The following is a 23,456-nucleotide window of genomic DNA, read 5'->3' on the forward strand; positions in this document are numbered from 1 at the left end:
ATCGGTGCTGCTTCATGATGAAAAACACTTGGAGGAAGCACTGAGGATGACAAGGGCACAAAATGTCCTCTGGGTAGAGAATTTCAATGTCGAGAGTGTGGTGCTCAAAAAACCCAGCAGGTCAGGCAGCATCTGAGGAGGAGAATCACCGTTTCTGGCGGAAGGCCTTCATCAGGAATGAGGCTTGTGGTCTGGGGGCGGGGGCGGGGGGGGGCTGAGAAATAAAAGGGAGTGGGGTGGGGCTAGAGGGAAGGTAGCTGAGAATGAAATAGGTAGATGAAGGTAAGGGAGAAGGTGACTGGTGAGAGAGGAGAGTGGATTGGATAAATGGGAAAGGTGATGGACAGGTCAGGAGGGCAATGCCCAGATGGAGTCTTGGAACTGGGTTAATGGGGGGAGAGGGGAAATGAGGAAACTGCTGAAATCCACATTGATCCCGTGTGGTTGCAGGGTCCTAAGGTGGAATATGAGGCATTCTTCCTCCAGGTGTCATCGGGTGGAAAGGGTTTGGCCAAGGGGCGGAGGGGTTGGTTGGTGCGGGTGTCCCAGAGACATTCTCTGAAATGATCCACAAAGAGGCGTCCTGTCTCCCTGATGTAGAGGAGACCACATTGGGAGCAACGGATACAGCAGATGGCCTTGGTGGAGCAACACGTAAATTTCTGTCAGAGGTGGAAGGATCCTTTGGGGCCTTGGATGGATGTGAGGGGAGTGGTGTGGGTGCAGGTTTTGCACTTCCTAAGGTGGCAGGGGAAGGTGCTAGGAGTGGGGTGGGTTGGGGGGGGGCGGAAAAGACGTGTGTGGTGGTCGTGGACCTGACAAGGGAGTCGTGGAGGGAACGGTCTCTCCAGAACACTAATAGGGGTGGGGAGGGAAATATATCTCTGGTGGAGGGGTCCGTTTGGAGGTGGCGTAAGTGGCAGTGGATGATGCGATTTATGCAGAGGTTGGTGGGGTGGATAAGGAGAACCAGGTGGTTCTGTTTTTGTTGCGTTGGGAGGGGTTAAGTTCAACCACTGTGGTGCAGGAAGTGGAGGGCATCGTCGACCATGTGGGAAGGGAAACTGCGCTGGATCTTCCAAGATCGCATCTCTTCCAATTCCTACACCTCTACCCTTGAACCCCACCCCTCCCAACGCAACAAAGTGCTGTGAGCCAATCAACAGTAGCAGAATTGTACTCCAGCACAATCTGCAACATCATGGTCTGGTATATGTCCCATTCAATCATTACATCAAGCCAGGGGATCAACCTAGAAAGTGTGGAGTGTGCAGGAGGGCATGCCAGGAGCAACACGAGGCATATCTGAAAATGAGTTGTTAACCTGACCAAACAAGGTACTTGCATTCCACATCCAACCAATCACACTGGAAGTGACAGGACTGCAGAGCCTCAATCATGAATGCTGAACCTCACTGGAGGAAGCAGCAGCTCTACCAATATCTCCATGCTCAATGACGGAAGAGCCCAATCCATCATTGCAAAAGACAAGGCTGAAGCATTTGCAGCAATCGTCAGCCAGAAGTGCAAAGTGAATGATCCACTGTCATTAACAGTGCTATCAAGTTGGACCTGCTCAGTAATAGCAGTCTGGGTTCTACCAGAGCCACTCAGATCTTGACTTCTTCACAGCCTTGGTTCAAACATGGACAAAAGAAATTGATTGAGTGTGGCATCAAAAAAGCCCAGCAAAACCGGAATTTAAAAAGGTATCATAGTGCAAACTCTCCCTAAGTTGGTGTCATACCTGGCACACAAGATGATGTTTACAGTTGTTGGATGTCAGTCATCTCAGTTCCAGGACACCCATGGCAGGAGAACCTCAGGGTAATGTCCGAGGTCCAACCATCTTTAGATGCTTCAAATGATCTTTCTCCCATCTGTCAGAAGTGAGGATGCTTCTCAATGACTTCACGATATTCAGCACCACTCATGACTGATACTGATACAGTCCATATTCAAATGCAACAAGAATCTGGGCTTGGGCTGACAAGTGGCAAATAACATTTGTGCCACACAAATGCCAGGCAATGTGCATCTCCAACAAGGGACAATCTAATTCAGTGTTATCAATCACTGAATTCCCCCACTGTCAACATCTTTGGAGTTACCATTGACCAGAAACTTAACTGAACTCATCACATAAACACAGCAGCTACAATAGCAGGTCAGAGGCTAGGAACACTGAGTTGAGTAACTCACCTTAAACTCACCAAAGCCTGTCCATCACATACAAGACAAGTCAGGTATGTGATGGAATATTCCTCACTCGGCTGGATGGATGGAGCTCCAACAACACTCAAGAAGCTCGACATTCTAATGAAAGGCTTACGCCTAAAACATCGGCTCTCCTGCTCCTTGGATGCTGCTTGACTTGCTGTGCTTTTCCATTGCCACTCCAGGACAAAGCAGCCCACTTGATTGGCACCACGTCTACAATCATCTTCTCCATTTACCACTGCTCAATACTAGCAATGTGTACGAACACAAGAAATACTTAAGATATTCACAAATGGTCCTTAGACAGCACATTCTAAACCCATAACTACCTCTATCTGGAAAGACAACAGCAGCAGATACAGGGAACACCACCCACCTGAAGGTTCGCCAAGTAACTCACCATCCTGATTTGGAAATATATAGCTGTTCTGTTATTGTCACTGGTTCAAAATCCTGGATTTCACTTTGTAACGGCATCATGGGTCAACCTACAGCAAGTGGGCTGCAGCAGTTTAAGGTAGGCAGCCAGGAACGGGTAAATAATGCTCACAGCCAATAAACGCCCACATCACACAAATGAATAAAGAAAAGCACATCAACACCCATCCCAGTACTGACAAGTGTATACAGAAACATGATAAAGATATATAATATCTTCAAGTTAAATGATCAGTTTCAAAGAAACCTCATTCAAGGAAAACACATTAATTTCAACAAAGGACATGGATGTAGAAGAATTATGAATGCAGTAATCTGCCAAGACGACTACTGGTAAGGATGAAAAGGTCAAAGACAACAAGCAGTTTGTCTATATTATTAAACTTATTACATTTCACCCTCTAAGCAGAAGATTAGAAACCAAATGCTTCATTTGTTTTTATGCTTTGGGTTCAGGCCACTTAATTATCCATAAAATATAAATCCTATTTCATTTAGTGGAAGGTGATTTGGAGGTTTGTGAGGTCAGGCGCTTGAGATGATAAGATAAATAATTTGCTTGAGGAAATCAGGAGACCACACAGAGGTGAAAGAATGAGCTGCATTATTAAATGCTTCAAAGTCTCTCAACATTTTATGGGAATTGTTCAAAGTTATACTGGCTCAAGTGAATCATTTGGACCTTATGAATATTATTGAGTTGGTGATTCTGTTCTGTAAAATATTTTTTATGATGTTATAGTGAGATTTGAAGAGGAGTTGACTTCCACCTATTCTGAATCATATCAATGTCCTCTGAATAGCATTTTGCAGACCAAATCTCACACCATGATGGTAACATTAATTTTTAATTTTCAGGTAAAATTCAAGATTTTTCTGGAGCAAAGGCCAGACAATTTTGAAACTGTATTATTGCATTTAATCAAAATATTAGAAACTTTACACAACAAAAAGTTTAAGGAGCATACAAAATCAATTTCACCTAAGTATTTTTAAATAACGAGTATGCTGTGGCTATTAGGATAATTTTCACAAGTTGGTTTCTGAACAAAGAAAATAAGTAAAAATGGGGAACAGCAAAACTGAACTACGATTCTAATATTAAAAAAACAACACAAATTAAAATTGATTTGTTAATATGTGGTGCCTCAAACTTAATCATGTCGGACACAGATTCATTTTGGTAGGAACAAAAATGTGAGGCAAGTCTCCACTGAAGATAAAATTATTGATTGAGAAATTATAAAAGTGTGGTCTTCCTATCTCGAAAGGTTGAAATATGTGTTTATCCAATTAGAAACTGCACTACAGAGATTATAAAGACCTGCAGTAAGCACAGCCGCTATGGTAAGTAGAGTAGCTATGATCTAGTTGGCATTAGTATTGTTAAGTTACAGGGGAAGAAATCAAAATACGAGAAGGTAACGAGATCCTTTGGATCTTTAAGGCATCAAGAAATTCAGGACCGGAGAGCATGAACAAGCAAAAAAGTGGAGAAGTCACTTCAACGTGTTCTTCTCCATGTCTGAGAATGTAGGTATCAAGCAGCACAGGATCAGGTCATTGCCATCAGGGAAAAGCAGGTGACACAGAAAAATAGAAGGAAGTGAAAAGAGCAAACATCACAAGTTCTTGAGTGTCTTTTTAATTATTGGGCAAAAGCTATTAGGAAGCTCACAAACAGAAAAATCAATTTAATGTACACAAATACCCAGTTTACCATATAAAAATGTAGGTTCAAATTAAGTACAAACTATTATAGAAGTGAATGAGAAACAGAGGGTGAAAGGTATTGAAATAAAGTTGTTTCAAAGCATGGGACAGATTTACCTCAGCTTTGCAAGACTTTACACCGTCATCCGAATTTTATTAAGTGGTTCTCAGCGCCCTCCAATGGAAAATTCATTTACTGCATCATTTCAATTAAATATTCCCTGAGAAAACTAATTTCTAAAAATTTATAAGATTTGAAAAAATACTTTCAGAAATGAAGCCACACGTTGTATTTCATCTATATTCCCATAGCAGTGAATGCCAAATAAATATGAAGTGTGTAGATCAAACTAAAATAATTTATCAAATCAAAGATTAAATAACTACAGTTCAGAAATAAATTTCTACTTAAAGTATGACTAAATATGAAATAAGCATGCACACAGTTTCTTATTGGACTTGTAACATTTTTATAAATTTATTTGCATTTAAAAATGTGGAACAGATAATACTAAAACCAGTCATCTAAGCACAAATTATACTGATAAAGGCTTTTCAAACTTGATCTAACTGGAAGGGGTTTAAAGTCAAAATAAGTGAAGTTCGTGGCCCTGCTTGCATTTATTTGACAGCAAAAGGAACATATGTTTAAGCTATACAGATCAACACTTCATAAATATTAAAAAAGGTGCTCTCATTCTGTAGAGATATTTTTAAAAATTATATTTGTTCCACTCTTCTTGTCAGTGTGTGTACAAGAATAAAGTTGAAGTCAGTATTCTAAACAAAGTTCTTCTTTCAAATGACAAATGGGGGTCTCAACAATAGAGACATAGATCATACCTTGTAATGCGGTCTAATTGAAGACTTTTGAAAAAAAAACTTTGCAGTCACTGTGAGTCGAGGACAAAGAGATAATACCTCACAAAAGATCCAGCTCATCTCTTACAAAAGGTAGTGTGCTCCAAAACAGTTAGGTACAGCTGCCACCAAGGCACAGTGGAAAAAGACCACTGTCTGAGGTCTTCCAGCTGAAGCTAATTGGGGGTTCATTCACTTATTGGATTTTCCTTGTGCCTCAAATGCATGTAAATATAGCCTGGTTCAAGCAAACTTTTGAAGTTTGACTGTATCCAAACAAACCAATGTTTGGTTGTTTCCTTCATATACTACTGCACAGAACCGAAGGGTGCTTATGACTAATCTATATATTTTATATATAAACACACATATACATACAAAAGATTTTTATGAATAAAGTATAATTTTGAAATAAAAAATGCACCAAAACTGTTCTGCCCATTAGAGATGCTGCAGCCTAGCAGTTTGGAGATGACAACAAGTGCACAGCTATCGATGCCAACAATGTATTTTTGGAAATACAGGATAAAAACCATCAGGAAACTCAGTCTGTCCCTTACCAGTGGAAAATGAAACTGATGTTTACTCACATCAGTCAGCTGTTTGATTCATTTGTGGGCATCACAGTCTATCCAGAAGTCAGAAAGGCAAAGGAAACAATAAGTTTGACTATCTCAGGTAGTGTCAGTCTCTATAGGTGGAAATTACCTTCAATCAAATTGTGAAACTGAACAAGAATGAAAGAGATGGACAACTCAGTATCAACCTAAGGATGGATAATCAACAGCAAGCAGTTATGACTCATTGTATTTTCCTTGTTCCCACGAAGAAAAACATAAACCAGTGTTAGACCAGAATCACATACTTGTTTATAGAAAATCAAACTATCACCCCTTGATATTCAATGGCATAACCACTGCTAATTCCCCACTATCAACATCCTTGGGATTACCAGACCAGATGTTAAACACTGTGGCTATAAGAGTAAGTCAGATGATAGGAATTATGCAGTAAATGACTTAGTTCCGGATTCCCCAGAGCCTATCCACTGTCTACAAGGTACAAATCAGAATGCGATGAAATACTCACACACAACTGGACAGGTACAGCTCCAATAAACACCCAAGAAGCTGGACACTATCCAGGACAAAGCATGACTAACAGCATACCTAATTCCCTCAACATTCATGCTCTCCATCATTGACGAATGCACATGACTTCTTTTTTGTTTCATTTAATAGGTATTGGATCCCCTATTTGTTGTACCTGAAACATACGCATCACATCCTTTGCAACTTTCCCCTCATTTTCATTTTACAGACGACATCCCCTCTTCCTATTGAAATTACTTTCTTTCCAATGTAAAAAGTTCATTCAATTGTACCTTGCTCTTCTCCACTGTATCAAAATTTAGATTACAAAAATCACTCAAACCCAAGTGTTTTCCACAGACACTTGGCCATCTCGTCCACTTCATTGCTAAGCACCAAATCTGGAAATATCTCCTTCTGAGATTGATGGAGAATCAATTGATCAAGGAGGGTCTCCTGAACATATTTCAGAAGTTCTTGTTCCCACTTAGTTTTTACTCTAAAATTATCCCAGTCATAATCTCTACAGCTGTTCCCTATTACCACTGAATAGCTCTTGCACATGTGGTTTTTCTGCAGAGTTGCTCCTCTGGCTCATTACTTGGAGACCTTAGGACTATCCCAATAATTTCACTATATTTTTCTTGCTATTCAGCACAAAAAAAAATTCTATTCTTGTCCCTCAAGGGTAGGATCTCTTTCCAACACTAAACATTATTTTCCAAATCAATACTGCCCTGCTCCTTTGGTTTTCCCTTCCCTATTATTTTCTAACACTTTGCATTCTTGAGAATTAAGCACCCAGCCCTCATTTTTAATCCACATTTCCATTATTGTTAGATCATATATGCAATGGCTATTTCTACTTGTAGATCAGAAACCTTTTTGTGCATTTAACTGCATACCTCAAACTCATTCTTGTAATCTGTGAGGAGGACAGGAAGGGGAAGCTATGCGAATAGGCAAGAACATGGTTGATTGATCATAATGTGGAGTTCTCTAGAAGCTGTAACTCTCACGGCACAAATACATGAACAAAAATTCCTTTGAGAAGTGCACATGACAGATATGCAGCAATCTTTAAGGGACTGCAGTACAGCAAGGTGGTCACATACATTAGCATGTACATTGGGAAACAAATATGAAGCGATCCATTTTGGTAGGAAAATATACAGGCAGGGCATTTTTTAAATACCAAGATCTGGCTGCCTTTGTACATCAATCACAGGCAATATACAGAGGTGCCTCAATTATCCAAATACCAATTATCCGAAAATTGGATTATCCAAAGGAGATTAGATTAGATTCCCTACAGTGTGGAAACAGGCCCTTCGGGCCACCAAGTCCACACAGATCTTCTGAAGAGTAACCCAAGCAGACCCATTTCTCTCTGACTAATGCACCTAACACGATGGGCAATTTAGCATGGCCAATTCACCCAATCTGCACATCTTTGGACTTTGGGAGGAAACCAGAGCACCCGGAGGAAATTCACGCAGACACTGGGAGAATGTGAAACTCCACACAGTCGTTAGAGGCTGGAATCGAACCTGGGACCCTGGTGCAGTGAGGCAGCAGTGCTAACCACTGAGCCATCGTGCTGCCCCATTCTCAAGGTCCCGATGAAAACATTACATCAAACACATGGTTCCAAAACTGATCGTGTCTTTTGTTTAGAGGTGATTAAACAGTCACCGTCTCCAAATGACGGACTGCTCTCTCCCACTCCCCACACTTTCCTTGGAGTTCTAAACGTTTAGAAAATCGAGGTTCCCCTGTATGGGTCTAGTTATAAGTTAGAAAAGAAAATTAACATTTCAGAATGGATTTCAATATAATTGAATGGCAACTCAGTGGTTAGCATTACTGTCTCACAGCATCAGGGACCTGGGTTTGATTCTAGCCTTGGATGACTGTGTTTGGAGTGTGCACATTGTCCCAGTGTTTGCGTGGATTTCTTCCGGGTGGTCCTCCCACAGTCCAAGAATGTGTATGTTAAGTAGATTGGCTGTACTAAATTATCTGTAATGTCCAATGTAGGTTAAGTGGATTAACTGTGGTAAATATGGGGAATGAGTAGGGATCTGGGTCTGGGTGGGATGTTCTTCAGAGGGTCAGTGCAAACTCGGTGGGCTGAATGGCCTCTTGCCGCACTGTGGGGATTCTGTGATTCTACAAAAGTGAAGAGGTCTTATTTCACTGATTATAGGACCTCCGAGAGTCCAGAATTGATGTGTAGTGCATAGCAAAAAAAAAGTTTTCTCATCAAAAGGAAGAGAGAGTGCAATTAAAAGTCACTCGACTTATTTCTGGGATAAAGGGATTATCAATGAAAAGAGATGGAGTAGACTGATATTCTCTAGCATTTAGGAGGAATGATCTCATTGAAACACGTAAAATTTTTAACAGGATAGCTGCTGGAAGGATTGATTACCTTGTAGTTTCACACACCCAGCAAGGCAGAGTTTGTAATCGAGGACGGACATAAGTGGGAAATTCATCACAAGAGATGTGAACCTTTGCTTCAGCTGCTTAGTTATTCAGTATTTATATGTGAGGGAACCATAAGGCATAGGAGCAGAATTAGACCATGAGGTTCATTAAGTCCGCTCCACCATTCAATCATGGCTGGCATGTTCTTCAATCCCATTCTCCTGCCTTCTACCCGTAACCCTTAATCCCCTTACCAAACAGGAACTTATCTACAGTATAACCTCTATTGTTCAACAAGATGGGCGGGGAGTATTTTGTTCAAATAACTGATAGTTTGGATAACCGATCTAATCGTAAACAAGTGGTAATTTGAATGCCGGTTATCAAACATGCCTCAGTTATCTGGCAGTGCATGCCATAATGCCGTTAATTGAAAGTTGAGTTGCCTAATGCTGTTTTTACAGGACTTTGAGATCTTGTTCGGATAATTGATGTTCGGATAATCGAGGGTGTATTATATTTCTGTCTTCAGTACTCTCATTGACTTGGCCCACACAGCCCTTTGCAGAAATGAATTCCACAGATTAACTACCCTCTGGCTGAAGAGATTCCGCTTCATCTCAGTTCTCAAGAGTCATCCCATCAGTTTGAGGCTGTCCCCTCGGGTCCTAATCTCTCCTACAAGTGGAAACATCTTTTCCATGACAACTCTATGCAGGCCTCGTAGGCTTCTGTAAGTTTCAATCAGATCCTCCCTCATCCTTCTAGCCAAGCTACAGCCCTTCAGATACAAAGAGAATCGAGGTGTTATGGAAATAATACAAGGAGGCGTGCGTGACGTAAGCCATGACATAACTTAGTAAGGGAATATGCCAAACAGCAAATGTGCAATTTATTGTTTTGTGCAATTCCCCCCCCCACCAAACAAACACGTATGTAATTGCTGGGTTCATTCCTCTCCCCATTTTTAAAAAAGTTGTGCGATAACATTTGCAAACCTCTTATCCTTCCAGAGTGTGGTCCCATGTTAAAGAGTAACTGAATGCTTACAGCCAGAGTCACTATATCACCACCTCTGCTTCCCTCAGAAAGTGCCTATTCATCTCATCTGCATTAGGTAATGTCTCTACTTATCTGGATTAGTGGAGCTGGAAGAGCACAGCAGTTCAGGCAGCATCCAAGGAGCAGCGAAATCGACGTTTTGGGCAAAAGCCCTTCATCAGGAATAAAGGCAGAGAGCCTGAAGCGTGGAGAGATAAGCTAGAGGAGGGTGGGGGTGGGGAGAAAGTAGCATAGAGTACAATAGGTGAGTGGGGGAGGGGATAAAGGTGATAGGTCAGGGAGGAGAGGGTGGAGTGGATAGGTGGAAAAAGGAGATAGGCAGGTAGCTCTCACCTCTATCCGAAAGGAGCCTTCCACATCCAAAGTTTTACCTGCACATCCACTAATATCATTTATTGTATCCGTTGCTCCCAATGCAGTCTCCTCTACACTGGGGAGACTGGGCACCTCCTAACAGAGCGCTTTAGGGAACATCTCCGGGACACCCACACCAATCAACCACACCGTCCTGTGGCCCAACATTTCAACTCCCCCTCCCACTTTGCTGAGGACATGGAGGTCCTGGACCTCCTTCACCGCCGCTCCCTCACCACCAGATGCCTGGAGGAAGAACGCCTCATCTTCCACCTCGGAACACTTCAACCCCAAGGCATCAATGTGGACTTCAACAGTTTCCTCATTTCCCCTTCCCCTAGTTCCAAACTTCCAGCTCAGCACTGTCCCCATGACTTGTCCGGACTTGTCCCACCTGCCTAGCTCCTTTTCCACCTATCCACTCCACCCTCTCCTCCTTGACCTATCACCTTTATCCCCTCCCCCACTCAACTATTATACTCTATGCTACTTTCTCCCCACCCCCACCCTCCTCTAGCTTATCTCTCCACGCTTCAGGCTCTCTGCCTTTATTCCTGATGAAGGGCTTTTGCCCGAAATGTCGATTTCGCTGCTACTTGGATGCTGCCTGAATTGCTGTGTTCTTCCAGCACCACTGATCCAGAATGTGGTTTCCAGCATCTGCAGTCATTGTAAAAACAATGTCTCTACTTAGACCAGTTTAAACATTTTTAGTATGACCACTATTTATTTTTATCAAATCCAAATTTCTGCACAATTTCCTCCCTTACTGTGTTATCAATATCAATATTTTCTGTAGTGAAAGTCAATAACAAGTGTTCATTTAGTAAACTCAGCCATGCCCCGGCATCCATATGAAGACCACTTTTATGGTTCCAGCTGGGCACCACATACCCAGTACTTATAGAGTTATAAAAGACTTGAAGGTTCTTTCAATGTCACCTACTAATTTATTAACACATTTCTTAGCCCCTCTTAATTCTGTGTTCCAATTGTCCCAAGTAGCTTCTGTATTCAGTTTAGTTCTCAAATGTATTAGCAACTTGATATTTACAATAGGATAACATTTTCTTTTTCGTTTCCCACTCAGTACTGCCAACCACATTGTTATCATATTGATCTGGGCCGACCCTATATAAACTTGAACCCTTGGCCTTGTATTGTTATGGACTGAAAGGTCACCTGATAAACTTTATCAGACTAGTACATTTTATGATCAGATTCACAAACTTCAATTATGGACAAATAAGTTAAACAGACGCAGGTATTTAACATCCGAAATCAAAATTATGGTTTTAGCTATTAAATAAAGTTATATTTCTCTTGCTGTCAGACCTGCTGAGCTTTTCCAGAAACCTGATTTTTTTCTGATTTACAGCATCCACAGTTCTTCTGGTTTTTATTTAGATTTTGAGTGTCTGTTCAGAGTAGTAAAGCCATTGATTTAAAATAAACCAACTCACAAAACATGCAGTACTCAAAATATCGGTTGTGTTTACACAAAGGATTCCAATTGTTTTGCCATTCAGTAAGTAGGAAGCATATCGTATTAGCATTAATATGTCCAATACATACAGAGGGTATTCATTTTTGAAGAAAGTCTTTGTTTTCAGAAAGACAATCAAAATGATAAATAAAATTAAAAGTGCTCCACAGAAAAGCTCAACATGATTACTAGATTTCAATAAGACTTTTCAAAATACTAAATGTGATAAACGAAAACATACTAGAGGAGCACTTCAATCTGCCAAAGCATATCTCTACTAATTCTGATTCTCAATGCATGGAGTGAAAATTCTTATGAAAATTCTTATTTTTATTGAACACACCAGTTTAGTTTATTTGAAGGAATATATAAGCTCTGGACTGTTCGTTAATGAAATACCCCATTGTGGCACAATCCATTTACGAGATGCAGATTGTCAGCGAAAGGGTCAATTAGAGTACGAACAGCTGGATAAACACAGTCTCTTCTTCCAGTGTGCTTAAAATGCCATTAATACGTCCAATGCAAGAATTATCCAGCATGTACTCACTGACACTGAGCAAATTGGTGGAGCTACAGGCTGAGAAGTCCTCAGTTGTAAAATCTTAAGTGAAATATGCCAACGTGACAGTTATCATGCTAATTTTAACTTTTTTCCAAAAAGTCCCCAAATTCAGGGAAAGTCCCATTAGATTCAAAAAGAAGAAATGTAACACCTTTGTTCAAAAGGGAAGGAAACAGAAAGCAAGGAACAGAGAGCAAGTGAATCAAAGGGCAGCTGAGAGTCATCACAGCACAATTCAGGAGACATCGCCACAGTCATCACAACTGTACAGGAGACCTCCACAGGACACTCTCCCTCATGGAAACAGAGCCCAGCAAAGACGTCACAGGAGCTAGAGTAGTTGCATGATCCTCTTGCAGGATGTGGGAAGTCAGGGTCACTATTAGTGGAAAGCCACTGCAGCCAGGCCTCTGGCACCGAGTTTGGCCCTGTGGCTCAGAAGGGAAAGGGGGAAGAAGAGGCAATCGATAGTGATAAGGGATTCATTGGTTAGGGGAACAGACAGGAGATTCTGTGAATGGGAATGAGACCCCCGTGTGCTATGTTGCCTCCTGGGTGCCAGGGTCAGGGATGTCTCTGATCGAATCTACAGCATTCTTAAAGAAGAGGGTGAGCAGCCAGAAGTCATGGTACACGCCGGTACCAATGACACAGCTAGGAAAAGCGATGAACTGATGAAAAGTGAATTTCAGGAATTAGGAATGACACTAAAAAGGAAGCCTTCAAAAATGGTAGTAATCTCTGGGTGCCACACGGTAATAAAGACAGGAATAGGAAGATATGGCAAACAAATGTGTGGTTGAAGAGTTGGTACAGGGGGGCAGGGTTTCAGATTTGTGTATCATTGAGTTCTCTTCTGGGGAAGGTTTGACCTGTACAAAAGGGACGGATTACACCATTACTCGAGGGGAACCAATATCCTTGTGGACAGGTTTGCCAGAGCTGTTGGGGAAGCTTTAACCTAGGTGGCAGGGAGGTGGGAATCAGAGCATCAGGTCAGAAGATGCATCTACCTTTACACCAACTGCTGCAACGAGCAGAGAGATGCTAATGAAGGGTAGACTAAAACAGCAAGAGGATGGGAGACCAGGCAGAAGGAAGCAATGCAATGCAGAGACCAAAGCAAAAAATTAGAAACAAGTAAAATTGGGCAACAGAATAATTTGCAAAAAGTCAGAGAGATTGCTAGATTTTAAAAAAGGGACAACTAGTGTAAGGGCACTTTATCTGAATGCCTGTAGTTTTCGAAACAATGTCGATGAACTTGCTATGCAAATCAGTACAAAGCGTTACGATTTAGTTGGCATTACAGAAACGTGGTTGCAGGGTGGTGATGACTGGGAATTAAATATGCAAGGGTATCAGGATAGGCAGGAATGTAAGGAGGTGGGGTTTAAACTCTTAATTAAGGATGAGATTAGGGCGATAGGAAGAGATGATACAGGATCCAAGGAGCAAAATATGGAATCTATTTGGGTGGAGATCAGGAATAATAAAGGGGAAGAAGTCACTGGTATGAGTAGTCTATAGGCCAACAAATAATAATGTTACAGTGGCACAGGTAATCAAGAAATATCTGACGCATGTAAGAATGGAACAGGAGTAGTCATAGGTGACTAACATGCACATTGATTGGCCAAATCAGGTCCGTAGAGGCAGTCTTGAAGAGGACTATTTAGGACTCAATCCATGATAAGTTTTTTTTTGAACAGCATGTTACCAAACCTAGAAGACAGCATGCAATCTTAGATCTGGTCCTGTGTAATGAGACAGGTAAACTAATGATCTCGCAGTTAAGGATCCTCTCAGAAAGAGTGACCACAGTATGATAGAATTTTGGATACAAATGGAGGGTAGAATAGTATCATGTAAAACCAGGGTGTTATGCTTCAACAAGGAAGACTATAATGGGATGAAGGAGGAGTTGGCTAAAGTAGACTGGGAACACAAGTTATACATGTAACAGTTGAGGAACAACAGAGGACTTTCAAAAGAGATTTTTCACAGTGCACAAGGAAAGTACATTCAGTTAAAAACATGGATAGCAAGGGAGGAACAGCTAGCCTTGGATAACTAAGAAAAAAAAAGGAAGGCATCCAATTAAAAGCTCAGGTTTACAAAGTAGCCAACAGTAGTGGGAAACGGGAAGATTGGGAAAATGTGCAAAAGCAAAGAACCATGTAGCAAGCAATAAAGAAAGCACAGAAAATAAAAACAGGTAGGAAAAAAGTTTTTGTGAGACAGAAAAAGGGTGGTTAAAGTAAACATAGGACCCTTGAAGGATGAGAAAGGGAAATGAATATTGGGTAATTCTGTAATAGCTGAGGCCTTGAATCAGTATCAGTGAATTTTGTATCAGTTTTCACAGTGGAAGATGTGTCTAACATGCCAAAGAATAATGTTATGGATACGATGGGAGATGACGACCTCAATTGAATTGTTGTCACTTAAGAGTTGAGCAAACGTGAGGTTCTAAAAGTTAGATAAGTCCCCTGGTCATTACAGAATGCATCCCAGGATGATGAAAGAAATGGTGGAAGTTATAGTAGATGCATTTGTGGTAATTTACCAAAATTCACCGGATCCTGGGCAAGTGCCGGCAGACAGAAAGACAGCAAATGTCATGCTCCTGTTTAAAAAAAAGTGTGTAGGCAAAAGGCAGGTAACTATAGGCTAGTTAGCTTAACATCTGTAGTCAGGAAAATATTGGAGGCTATCATTAAAGAAATAGTGAGACATCTGGATGGGAAGGGTTCCGTCAGGCAGACGCAGCATGGATTCAGGAAGGGTAGATAGTGTTTGACAACCTTACTGGAGTTCTTTGAGGATGTAATAAGTATGGTGGATGGAGGGGAACTGATGGATGTTGCAGACTTGATTTCCAGAAGGTGTTTAATAAGGTATCACATGAAAGACTCATTCATAAGATAAGAATGCATGGAGTTGTGGGGAATGTATTAGCATGGATAGAAGACCGGTTAGCCAATAGAAAGCAAAGAGTTGGGATAAATGGGTGTTTCTCCGGATGGAGATCAGTGATGAGCAGGGTGCCGCAGGGGTCAGTGTTGAGCACACAACTGTTCATGATTTCATATAAATGATTTGAAAGAGGAGACTAAGCATAATGTATCCAAGTTTGCTGATGATACTAAATTGAGTGGAAAGGCAAACTGTGCAGAGGATGTGGAGAGCCTGCAGAGAGATTTAGATAGGTTAAGTGAGTGGGCAAGGGTCTTGCAGATGGAGCACAAATTGGTAAAAGTGAGGTTACCCACTTTGGAAGTAAAAATAGTAAGTCATAGTATTATTTAAATGATGAAAAAGATTGCAGCATGCTGTAATGCAGAGGGACTTAGGAGTGCTCATCCATAAATGGCTAAAAGTTGATTTGCTGGTGCAACAGGTAATCAGGAAGGTAAACAGAACATTGGCTTTCATTGCTCGCAGGATTGAATTTAAGAGTAGGGAGATTCTGTTGCAATTGTGCAAGGTGTTAATGAGGCTGCACCTGGAGGAGGATGTTGCGCAGTTCTGGTCTCCTTACCCGAGGAAGGATATAGTGGGTTTGGAGGCGGTGCAGAGGAGGTTCACCAGGTTGATTCCGGAGATGACGAGGGTTATCCTACGAGGAGAGGTTGAGCTGCCTGGGATTGTAGTCACTAGAATTTAGAAGAATGGGGATCTTATACAAACATATAAAATTCTGAAAGGGTAGATAGGATAGAGGTAGGCAAGTTGTTTCCGCTGGTGGGTGAGACTAGGACGAGGGATACGGCCTCAAGATTAGGGACAGTAGATTTAGGACAGAGTTGAGGAGGAGTTGCTTTTCCCAGAGTAGTGAATCTATGGAATTCTTTGTCCAAGGAAGCAGCAGAGGCAGCTTCATTAAATATATTCAAGACACAGTTGGATGGGTTTTTGTATGGTTGGGGAATTAAAGGTTATGGGGATAACGCAGGTAAGAGGAGCTAAGATGATGTATAGATCAGCCATGATCTTCATGAGTGGCTGAGAGGCTCGATGGGCCAAATGACCTACTTCTACTTCTATTACTATAAAACTATGAAGGCAGTTAGCTTAACATCTGTCATAGGGAATACATTCAAAGCTATGAGTAAAAATAGTACAGCAGAGCACTTTGAAAAATTCATGGTAATCACACAAAATAAATATGCCTTTGCGAAAGGCAACACATTTTAACCAGTTTATTTGAAATAACATGCACATTGGATAAAGGGGAACCAACAGATGTACTGTACTCGAATTTCTAAAGGCATTTGTTAAACTAAAAGGTTATTACTGAAAATAAGAGTTAATGGTGTTGAAGTAACATTGGTATGGAAGGAAAACTAGCTAGCTAACAGGAAACAGTCAGCACAAACGTCATCTCCTGGTTAGAAAGATGTACGAAGTAGTGTGCTACCGGGATTGATGCTATGGTCAAAGCTTTTTACAACTTATATAAATGACATGGATGAAGGGAATCAAAGTTTATTTAAATGTGTTAATGAAAAGAAGAAACATAGAAACGTAAGTTGCAAAGATAACAGTAGAAGATTACAAAGGATTACTGATTGGTTAAGTGACTGGGCAAAGATCTGGTAAGTGGAGCATAATGCACAAAAACATGAACTTGTCCAATTTGGCAAGAATGGAAAGTATGGATCTTATCTAAAAAGGTGAGACAATGAAAATTTCAGAGCTGCAGAAGGAGTTGCAAAATATTCGTATGCAGGAAAAGCAAGTAACGAGAAAAGTTAATAAGATGTTACATTTATTGCGAATGAAATCGAATGCAAAAGTAGAATGGTTATACTTCAGTTTTATCGGCCAGTGGTTAGACCACATCTGGAATACAATATAAAGAATTGGTCTCCTTATTTAAAGGATCGACGTAAAAGGTGTTAGAAAGCAGTTGAGTGTGTGTTTATTAGGCCGATACCTGAAAGGGGTAGGTTGGATAGCTAGGCCTGTACCGGCTTGAATTACCTAAGGAAATTAACAGCCAACTTATTTGAAATGTTTAAATCTCCAGTGGGTTTCGACAAGGGGATATTGAAACACCGGTTCCTCTTGTGGAGGATTCTAGAACTTGGGGTCCCTAGTTCAGAATATGGCGTACCCAATTTAAGACCAAAATGTGAATAATTATTTTCCACCGAGAGTTGTGTCTCTTTGGAATTCTCTTCCACAAAAAAGATAGGAAAATAATGATTTCTCATCTAGGTCTAGTTCTAGACCTGAAAGAGGATGTTGGAAAGAATTGTTTGAGTGCTATTAGTGGCATGAGATTTCAGGTATGAGAAGAAAAGGGAGAAACTGGAATTGTTATCCTCACAGTAAGAAAATGTTAAGATATTTAATTGAGGTTTTCAAAATTACACAGTGTTTTGATTTCTATTTGCAGATGAGTTGGCACCAGAGAACACACATATAAGATCATTCACAAAGAGATCAATGGGACATGACAAGCTGAAAAGCTATACACAGTTAATTTTTGTGATCTGAATACAATGCCTGGAAGGGTATTGAAAGGAACATTCAAAAGGAAATTGAATATACTTAAAAAATAAAAACATTGCAAAACAATTGAAAAAGAGCAGGGAAATAGCAATTTATCTGTTCTTTTATATAACCAGTATTGAAAGAATGAGTTGATTGACTTTGTTTTGTTTTATGCTCTAAATCTCTATAATTCTATTCAGTAAACGTTGTGTTAATTACTAAGGTGAATTGTATTCTTGCAGTAACAGCCTTACTGACAAGATAAAGTCACAAGATGATAAAAGCATAGAATTACAACTAGCTCTGGTATGAAATTAACACACACTAAAGGAGAAAAACCCAATAGGTTCAATTTATTATGCCACTTGCACATCAATTTTGTTAGTGATAATGAAGGTCTTGTACGCAGATGAGAAACTATCCAGAGATCCCAAGTTATTAGAGTCCGAATGTCAGTTCAATTATTATGTTATTAAAGAACTGACAGAGTCTTAGTAGACAATGAAAGTTTTAATTTAAATTTCTCTCAGGTTGGAAAATATGATAGCTTTCAAACTCAATTTTGCACTAACCCTAGCTACTCTGCAATCAGTCAAAAGCTGAAGATATACAAGTTAAGCACTGGTTTGAAAATAACCAAATTATATGAAATAGCTTACACTGACAAGAAGCCAAAACTATTCACTTAACTCAAAATGCACAGTAAGTCTATTCCAGAATGATTAGAGCAATTAATGAATACAAACTGTCATTAAACCCATGATTGTTTTGGATTCCAAGGCTCATTAGTGCAACAGAAATTGCACACTCAAACCTTTTAAATCTCGCACATTATACACCTTACTGAAGGAAGCCAGTCAAATATCATTTCGTAATAAAAAAAACTCCAATTTTTTTCCCCAAACTAGTTGCAAATAAAAATATCACTCAGGTATGAGACATCTGTCAGCACAGCATTGCTAAAAATGCAAAGAATTTATTAGACAGTCATGTTCTAAATGGTTCCTTTTAAATTTAAGTGTTGTGAACTCTGCCCAGAGACAGTGCCATGCAATGTAGTTGCTCGATGAGGATCCATAAGAACTGAAGGAGTGAGTGAGCAGTATGGGTGGGAGATGATAATGCTATGAGAGGCAGAGGAAAAGTCTTGCATTAATATCAAATTTGTTTTCTATCTGGATAGGTGGAACTTGGGAAGATTTATGAACCAAATAGTCACCAGAGGGTGCCTTGCTTGTGGAAATCAATGCGATGAGTGATGGGGCTTTGAAAAGTAAAATTTACCCTGAGGTGGCAAGGAGAAGGGAGCCAGCAGAAATGCCAAAACAGAACTGGATGCTAACTATAAGGCTACAGGTCTGCACAAAAAGAAATGCACCATAAGGTATTAACATGACATGGGGATTTCAGTTACATCAGTTTATTTATATATGTATTTTCTGTGGCTTAGTTGTCTACTAAGTAATGCTTGGTCAATGTTGATTTTAGTAAACTCAAAATCTGAATTCTGTCATTAATTCTTTTATCAGTTGTTCAAGTATTCAGAACTCTTTAAAAGTTACTGATACCCACTGGGATTGTAATTTGAGAAATCCAGGGTTTTGGTCCAACTATAACAAAAGTTGTTCAAGCAAGAAACAAATTAAACAACCATCCCCATCATGTTATTTTTGTTTAGTAACATCAACTTTTCATTTGGATTGCCCTTTGCAGTGAAACAAATAGAGCATTTTTATATACCATTTCCAAATTTTGTAAAGAAGCAAATCTATAATGATTTAATTGAAAAAAAAAGATGAAGACAAGGCTTATTAAAGTCCAAAACAATATATATATTTCAGATAATTAATAGTTCATATGCATAGCACGTTAAATTAATTTATTGTTCTTCTAGCATTGTTCCCAAGGACAATAAACCCATGTCAACATTACTGCCTTCACCTACCTATAATCGGATGGTCTACTTTCCGAGTGATCCTCTCTGGGCCATCTGGAATTTTCATCATCCTGGGTGCATTTTATGCAAAAGAAAATTGACAAAAATTTAGAACCTCATTACCACAACTCAAAATAAATTAAACAGAATGATAAGCATTGAGGGGAATTTTAGTCACAGTCAAAAAAGGTTCGTGCCAAATAGGAAGTTAAAAATAATAAGATTAAGTATGTTGCAAAACTGCCCACTTCCACCTTGAAAAGTGGAAGGACTGGGTGGGCAATTAATCTTTCAAACATGTGGGAATTACAGCAGTGTTTAGATCAATCCTAATAAATAAGAATTGTCTCCAGTCAGGCTCATTTGAGCTAAAGAAACAAAGTTATTCTGCACTATGGGAGAAAGAGCTCATGGAACATATTTTGCTTCACCTCAATGTTTAATGTCTCATTGAAGGGAAGAAATGGAATGCTAATTCACAGGGAAGTGAGAAGTACAAGAATAGATGCTCAACAGGAATTCTCGGGGCTCTGAATTATTTGATAGGTGCATAGTGGAGAATACCTTTGCTGCAGGTGAAGACAAACACTCACTCACTTGATGTTATTCTACAATGCCATGTTGTTTATAACTTTGTACAGACAAATTGGAGGTGTTATCAGAGATTCTTACATTAGAGGAACAGTGTGCGATTTTTCCAGGTATGATAGTGAGTCCAGAATGAATTGCTGTTTCCTAGCTGCTAGGGCAAGGAAAACAATTTAACCAGTGGAGACAATTCTGAAGGGAAACATTAAGTGCTGTGAAGATAGCACCTTATTCTTTTATGGTTTTGATTGTGAACTGAATTTTTTTGAATTAGTTCCAAAAACTAAGGAATATTGGATGATTGCTGGATATTTTAAAAGCAAGTAACCTAACACTCATTGCTAGAATTGTTTACATAACTGCTTGTTCAAGCAGTAATTGAAGTGTAGCTTACAGATAAGCTGGAGCCAAAGGGTTGGGTACAAATGGAACTTGGTTGCCAACAAACAACTGATAGATAGTCACTAGTCTACAGACCAATAACAAAGGCTTTCTGCCAACCTACAACTACAGCTGCACAACTTGGGGTTCTCAACAGGATAGGTGAGGTCTTTAAACCTTCACTATCTCAGCAGGGCTCTCTTTTCTTTGCAGTAAAAATTACTTAAAGCCCAAAGTTTTAAAAAAAAGGTTTAAATTTTCCTTCAGCAGTTGCTACAAGCTTTGACTTTTTAAACTTAAAATAGAACCAAAGATCTTTTATAATTATAAATGGATCCCCTGAGCCTCCTGAAAACTAGTGAAAGACTCGGAAAGAAAACAGTGAACCAGTGTTCTGACCAACACAAGAATTAACACAGCAACCCTGTGAATTGGGACCACTGAACTACCAAGTCTTTCCTCTGTCCATCACACCCATTTTTGCTGTGTGTATACAAGTGCATGCATGTATGCAAGGGGTTCTAATAAAAATATTATGAGTTTTAATAATAATGTAATGTGCTGACAGTTTCTAATTGTTTACCTTTATTACTTGTGATAAACAACAATTTTTGTTAAGTATAGAAACCTAGTCTGTGCTGTCAACCGGAGTCTGAGAGTCAGGAATATTGAGGAATCTTCACTTTATAAAAATCTTTAGTTTTTGTAAGACTCCAGGAATAAAAGGGTTTAAATTTCCAGCATACCACATAAGTCTTAGTTGACATAAAATACCTACATTACAAAGATTAGAATAAGTGTCTTGCAAATTCAGTTTGTGTTACACAGTAAAAAGTAGAACTTCTCAGGTAGCAATTTTAGAATTACTGCGACATATGTACCCAGTTACAGAGAAGCAAATTAGAAGTTTTAATAGTTGACTGGCGATACAAAGGATTTCCAAGTCAATGGAATTGGGCAGGGAACTCTTAAGACCAAATAGGTTTCCTCTAAACCAATATCTTGGCAATCAATGTAAATTTAGCAATTATGAAAAATCAAACCTGGAAAGGAATATGAAACACAGATCCTTTCATCTTCGCAAAAAGTACTTTTGAACTTCAATCATTAACATAATGTTAAAAATAGAGGTATACACATTAGGACCCACAAATAAGAAATTAAGGAAATAGTGAAAGAGAGGCTGAATCTGTTGCTGATTGTTCAAATAACTCAAAATAAGCAGGGTAAAAAGAAACGGTAATGTTTGTTCATCTTTTACATGACAAAAACTGCAGATGCATGCTATCCAATCAAAATCACAGAAACTATAATTTCTAAACAAATTGCAGTTACTGCATTATTTTAAAATTACTTGCTTTGCAAAAAACTGAGGAGGGGGAAGAAAGGTTATCTTTACCCAGGAGCCAGTTTTAGGTGAAGGACCAAACCGTCGACCATGTCCATAATCACGGTTGTCAGCAGAATACCCTCGATACTCCTCCGAATGGCTGTAATAATTATATTCACGGCCAGTGCTGCCACCTCTTCCTCCATCACCACAACGATCATAATCCTGCCTCCTTGACATCACTTGCACCGTTCTTTGAAAATCTGCAGATTCCTAGGAGAAAAAGGTTCAAAATATTTGTGGCAGAACACCATAGTAACATTAGAGTGCCACAGATTTTAAAAAGTTATTTTCCCTATGACAATACACAGGAGTATACAATAAAAAGAAAGGAAATAAATTAAAGAAAACCTTACTTATTTAAAAATTCTGACTTACTGATCTAAACTTATAGAACAATAGTTAATTAACTAGCTTCGTTATTTGAGTAACTAAACATTTAATCCAAAGAGGAATGGCAGGACGCTACTTGTCAGGACTGGGAAATTCAGTCCTTCTCACATTCCTCACAAAATCCCTGAAACTGTCATCAGAAGTTAAGGTTTCATCTTAAGGACAGAGAAACCAGGTTTTAAGTATTCTCATTGCAAGAGAAGCAGATTTAAAAAGGGCCTACTGGTCTACTTTTCCTCCAAGATCCTATGAAAAATTGGTTAAAAATGAGAACAGTCACAATGTGGAATGCTTTTTGGATCAATGCTGTACTATGTAACACATTTATTGCCTTTCTCTGGTTTCTTCAGGCAACAATTTTCAGAAAAGGCAACACTGTTGTGCCAGCTAAAATCTAGCCATATAACAAAAAAACTTTCCATTGACACCAGCATAACATTTGAAGCTTGTCACAACTGAACTGCTACGTGAGTAAACATTTTGGGTTTGTGATCTCCATTTTCCGTAGCTTATGATAACATTTAGGTTCTGTACATAGCAATCTGCTTGCACATCACTTCAATTTTTAATCCCAGTCTTGTCCCAAAACCTGTGTCATATAATGATTCTGGTAATAAGATGATGCTTTTTTTGCTGCCAATAATCACACTTTAACATATATTTGGGTTACAAGTCAACCAACATTTTTAGCTATGAACTGCAACTCTTACATTCATAATGAGTCTCAAATTTACAACATAGAAATGTATGTTTTGATTAACTTACACTTAGAAGTTGGCACATGGGATCAAGCAGGTGCCACAGGTCAAACAAAAAATGTTTGGGATTTGGAAGACATGCTCAGACTGGGCAGACCACATATGACTTGGTGAGTGATGAACAAAAATGGGTTTTCCAGCAAAATGAATTAAGTACAAAGCAGCTTTCATGTTTAAAAATTGTAACATTTTCTTACAGAACAAATAACTGCAGAGCAAGGGAGAAGGAATTCACTGCTTGTGGAAAAGCTGAGAACAAGCGGAAGTGTGATCTGCCCATAA

General features: G+C 39.5%; 1 protein-coding gene across 3 annotated transcripts in view; it reads right to left on the reverse strand.

The window, feature by feature from the left end:
* Nucleotides 1–23,456, reverse strand: part of pphln1 (periphilin 1) — a 154,264-nt gene that overhangs the window by 113,368 nt on the left and 17,440 nt on the right. For all 3 annotated transcript variants that reach the window (XM_060839965.1, XM_060839966.1, XM_060839963.1), the window contains exons 3-4: nucleotides 22,033–22,236; nucleotides 19,674–19,735 (exon numbers count right to left, since the gene is read on the reverse strand). In XM_060839965.1, coding sequence (XP_060695948.1) covers nucleotides 19,674–19,735; nucleotides 22,033–22,236 — 266 coding nt within the window. The remainder of the gene's footprint in view (nucleotides 1–19,673; nucleotides 19,736–22,032; nucleotides 22,237–23,456) is intronic.

This window comes from Hemiscyllium ocellatum, chromosome 19 (genome assembly GCF_020745735.1).
Source record: "Hemiscyllium ocellatum isolate sHemOce1 chromosome 19, sHemOce1.pat.X.cur, whole genome shotgun sequence".
Lineage (NCBI taxonomy): Eukaryota > Metazoa > Chordata > Chondrichthyes > Orectolobiformes > Hemiscylliidae > Hemiscyllium > Hemiscyllium ocellatum.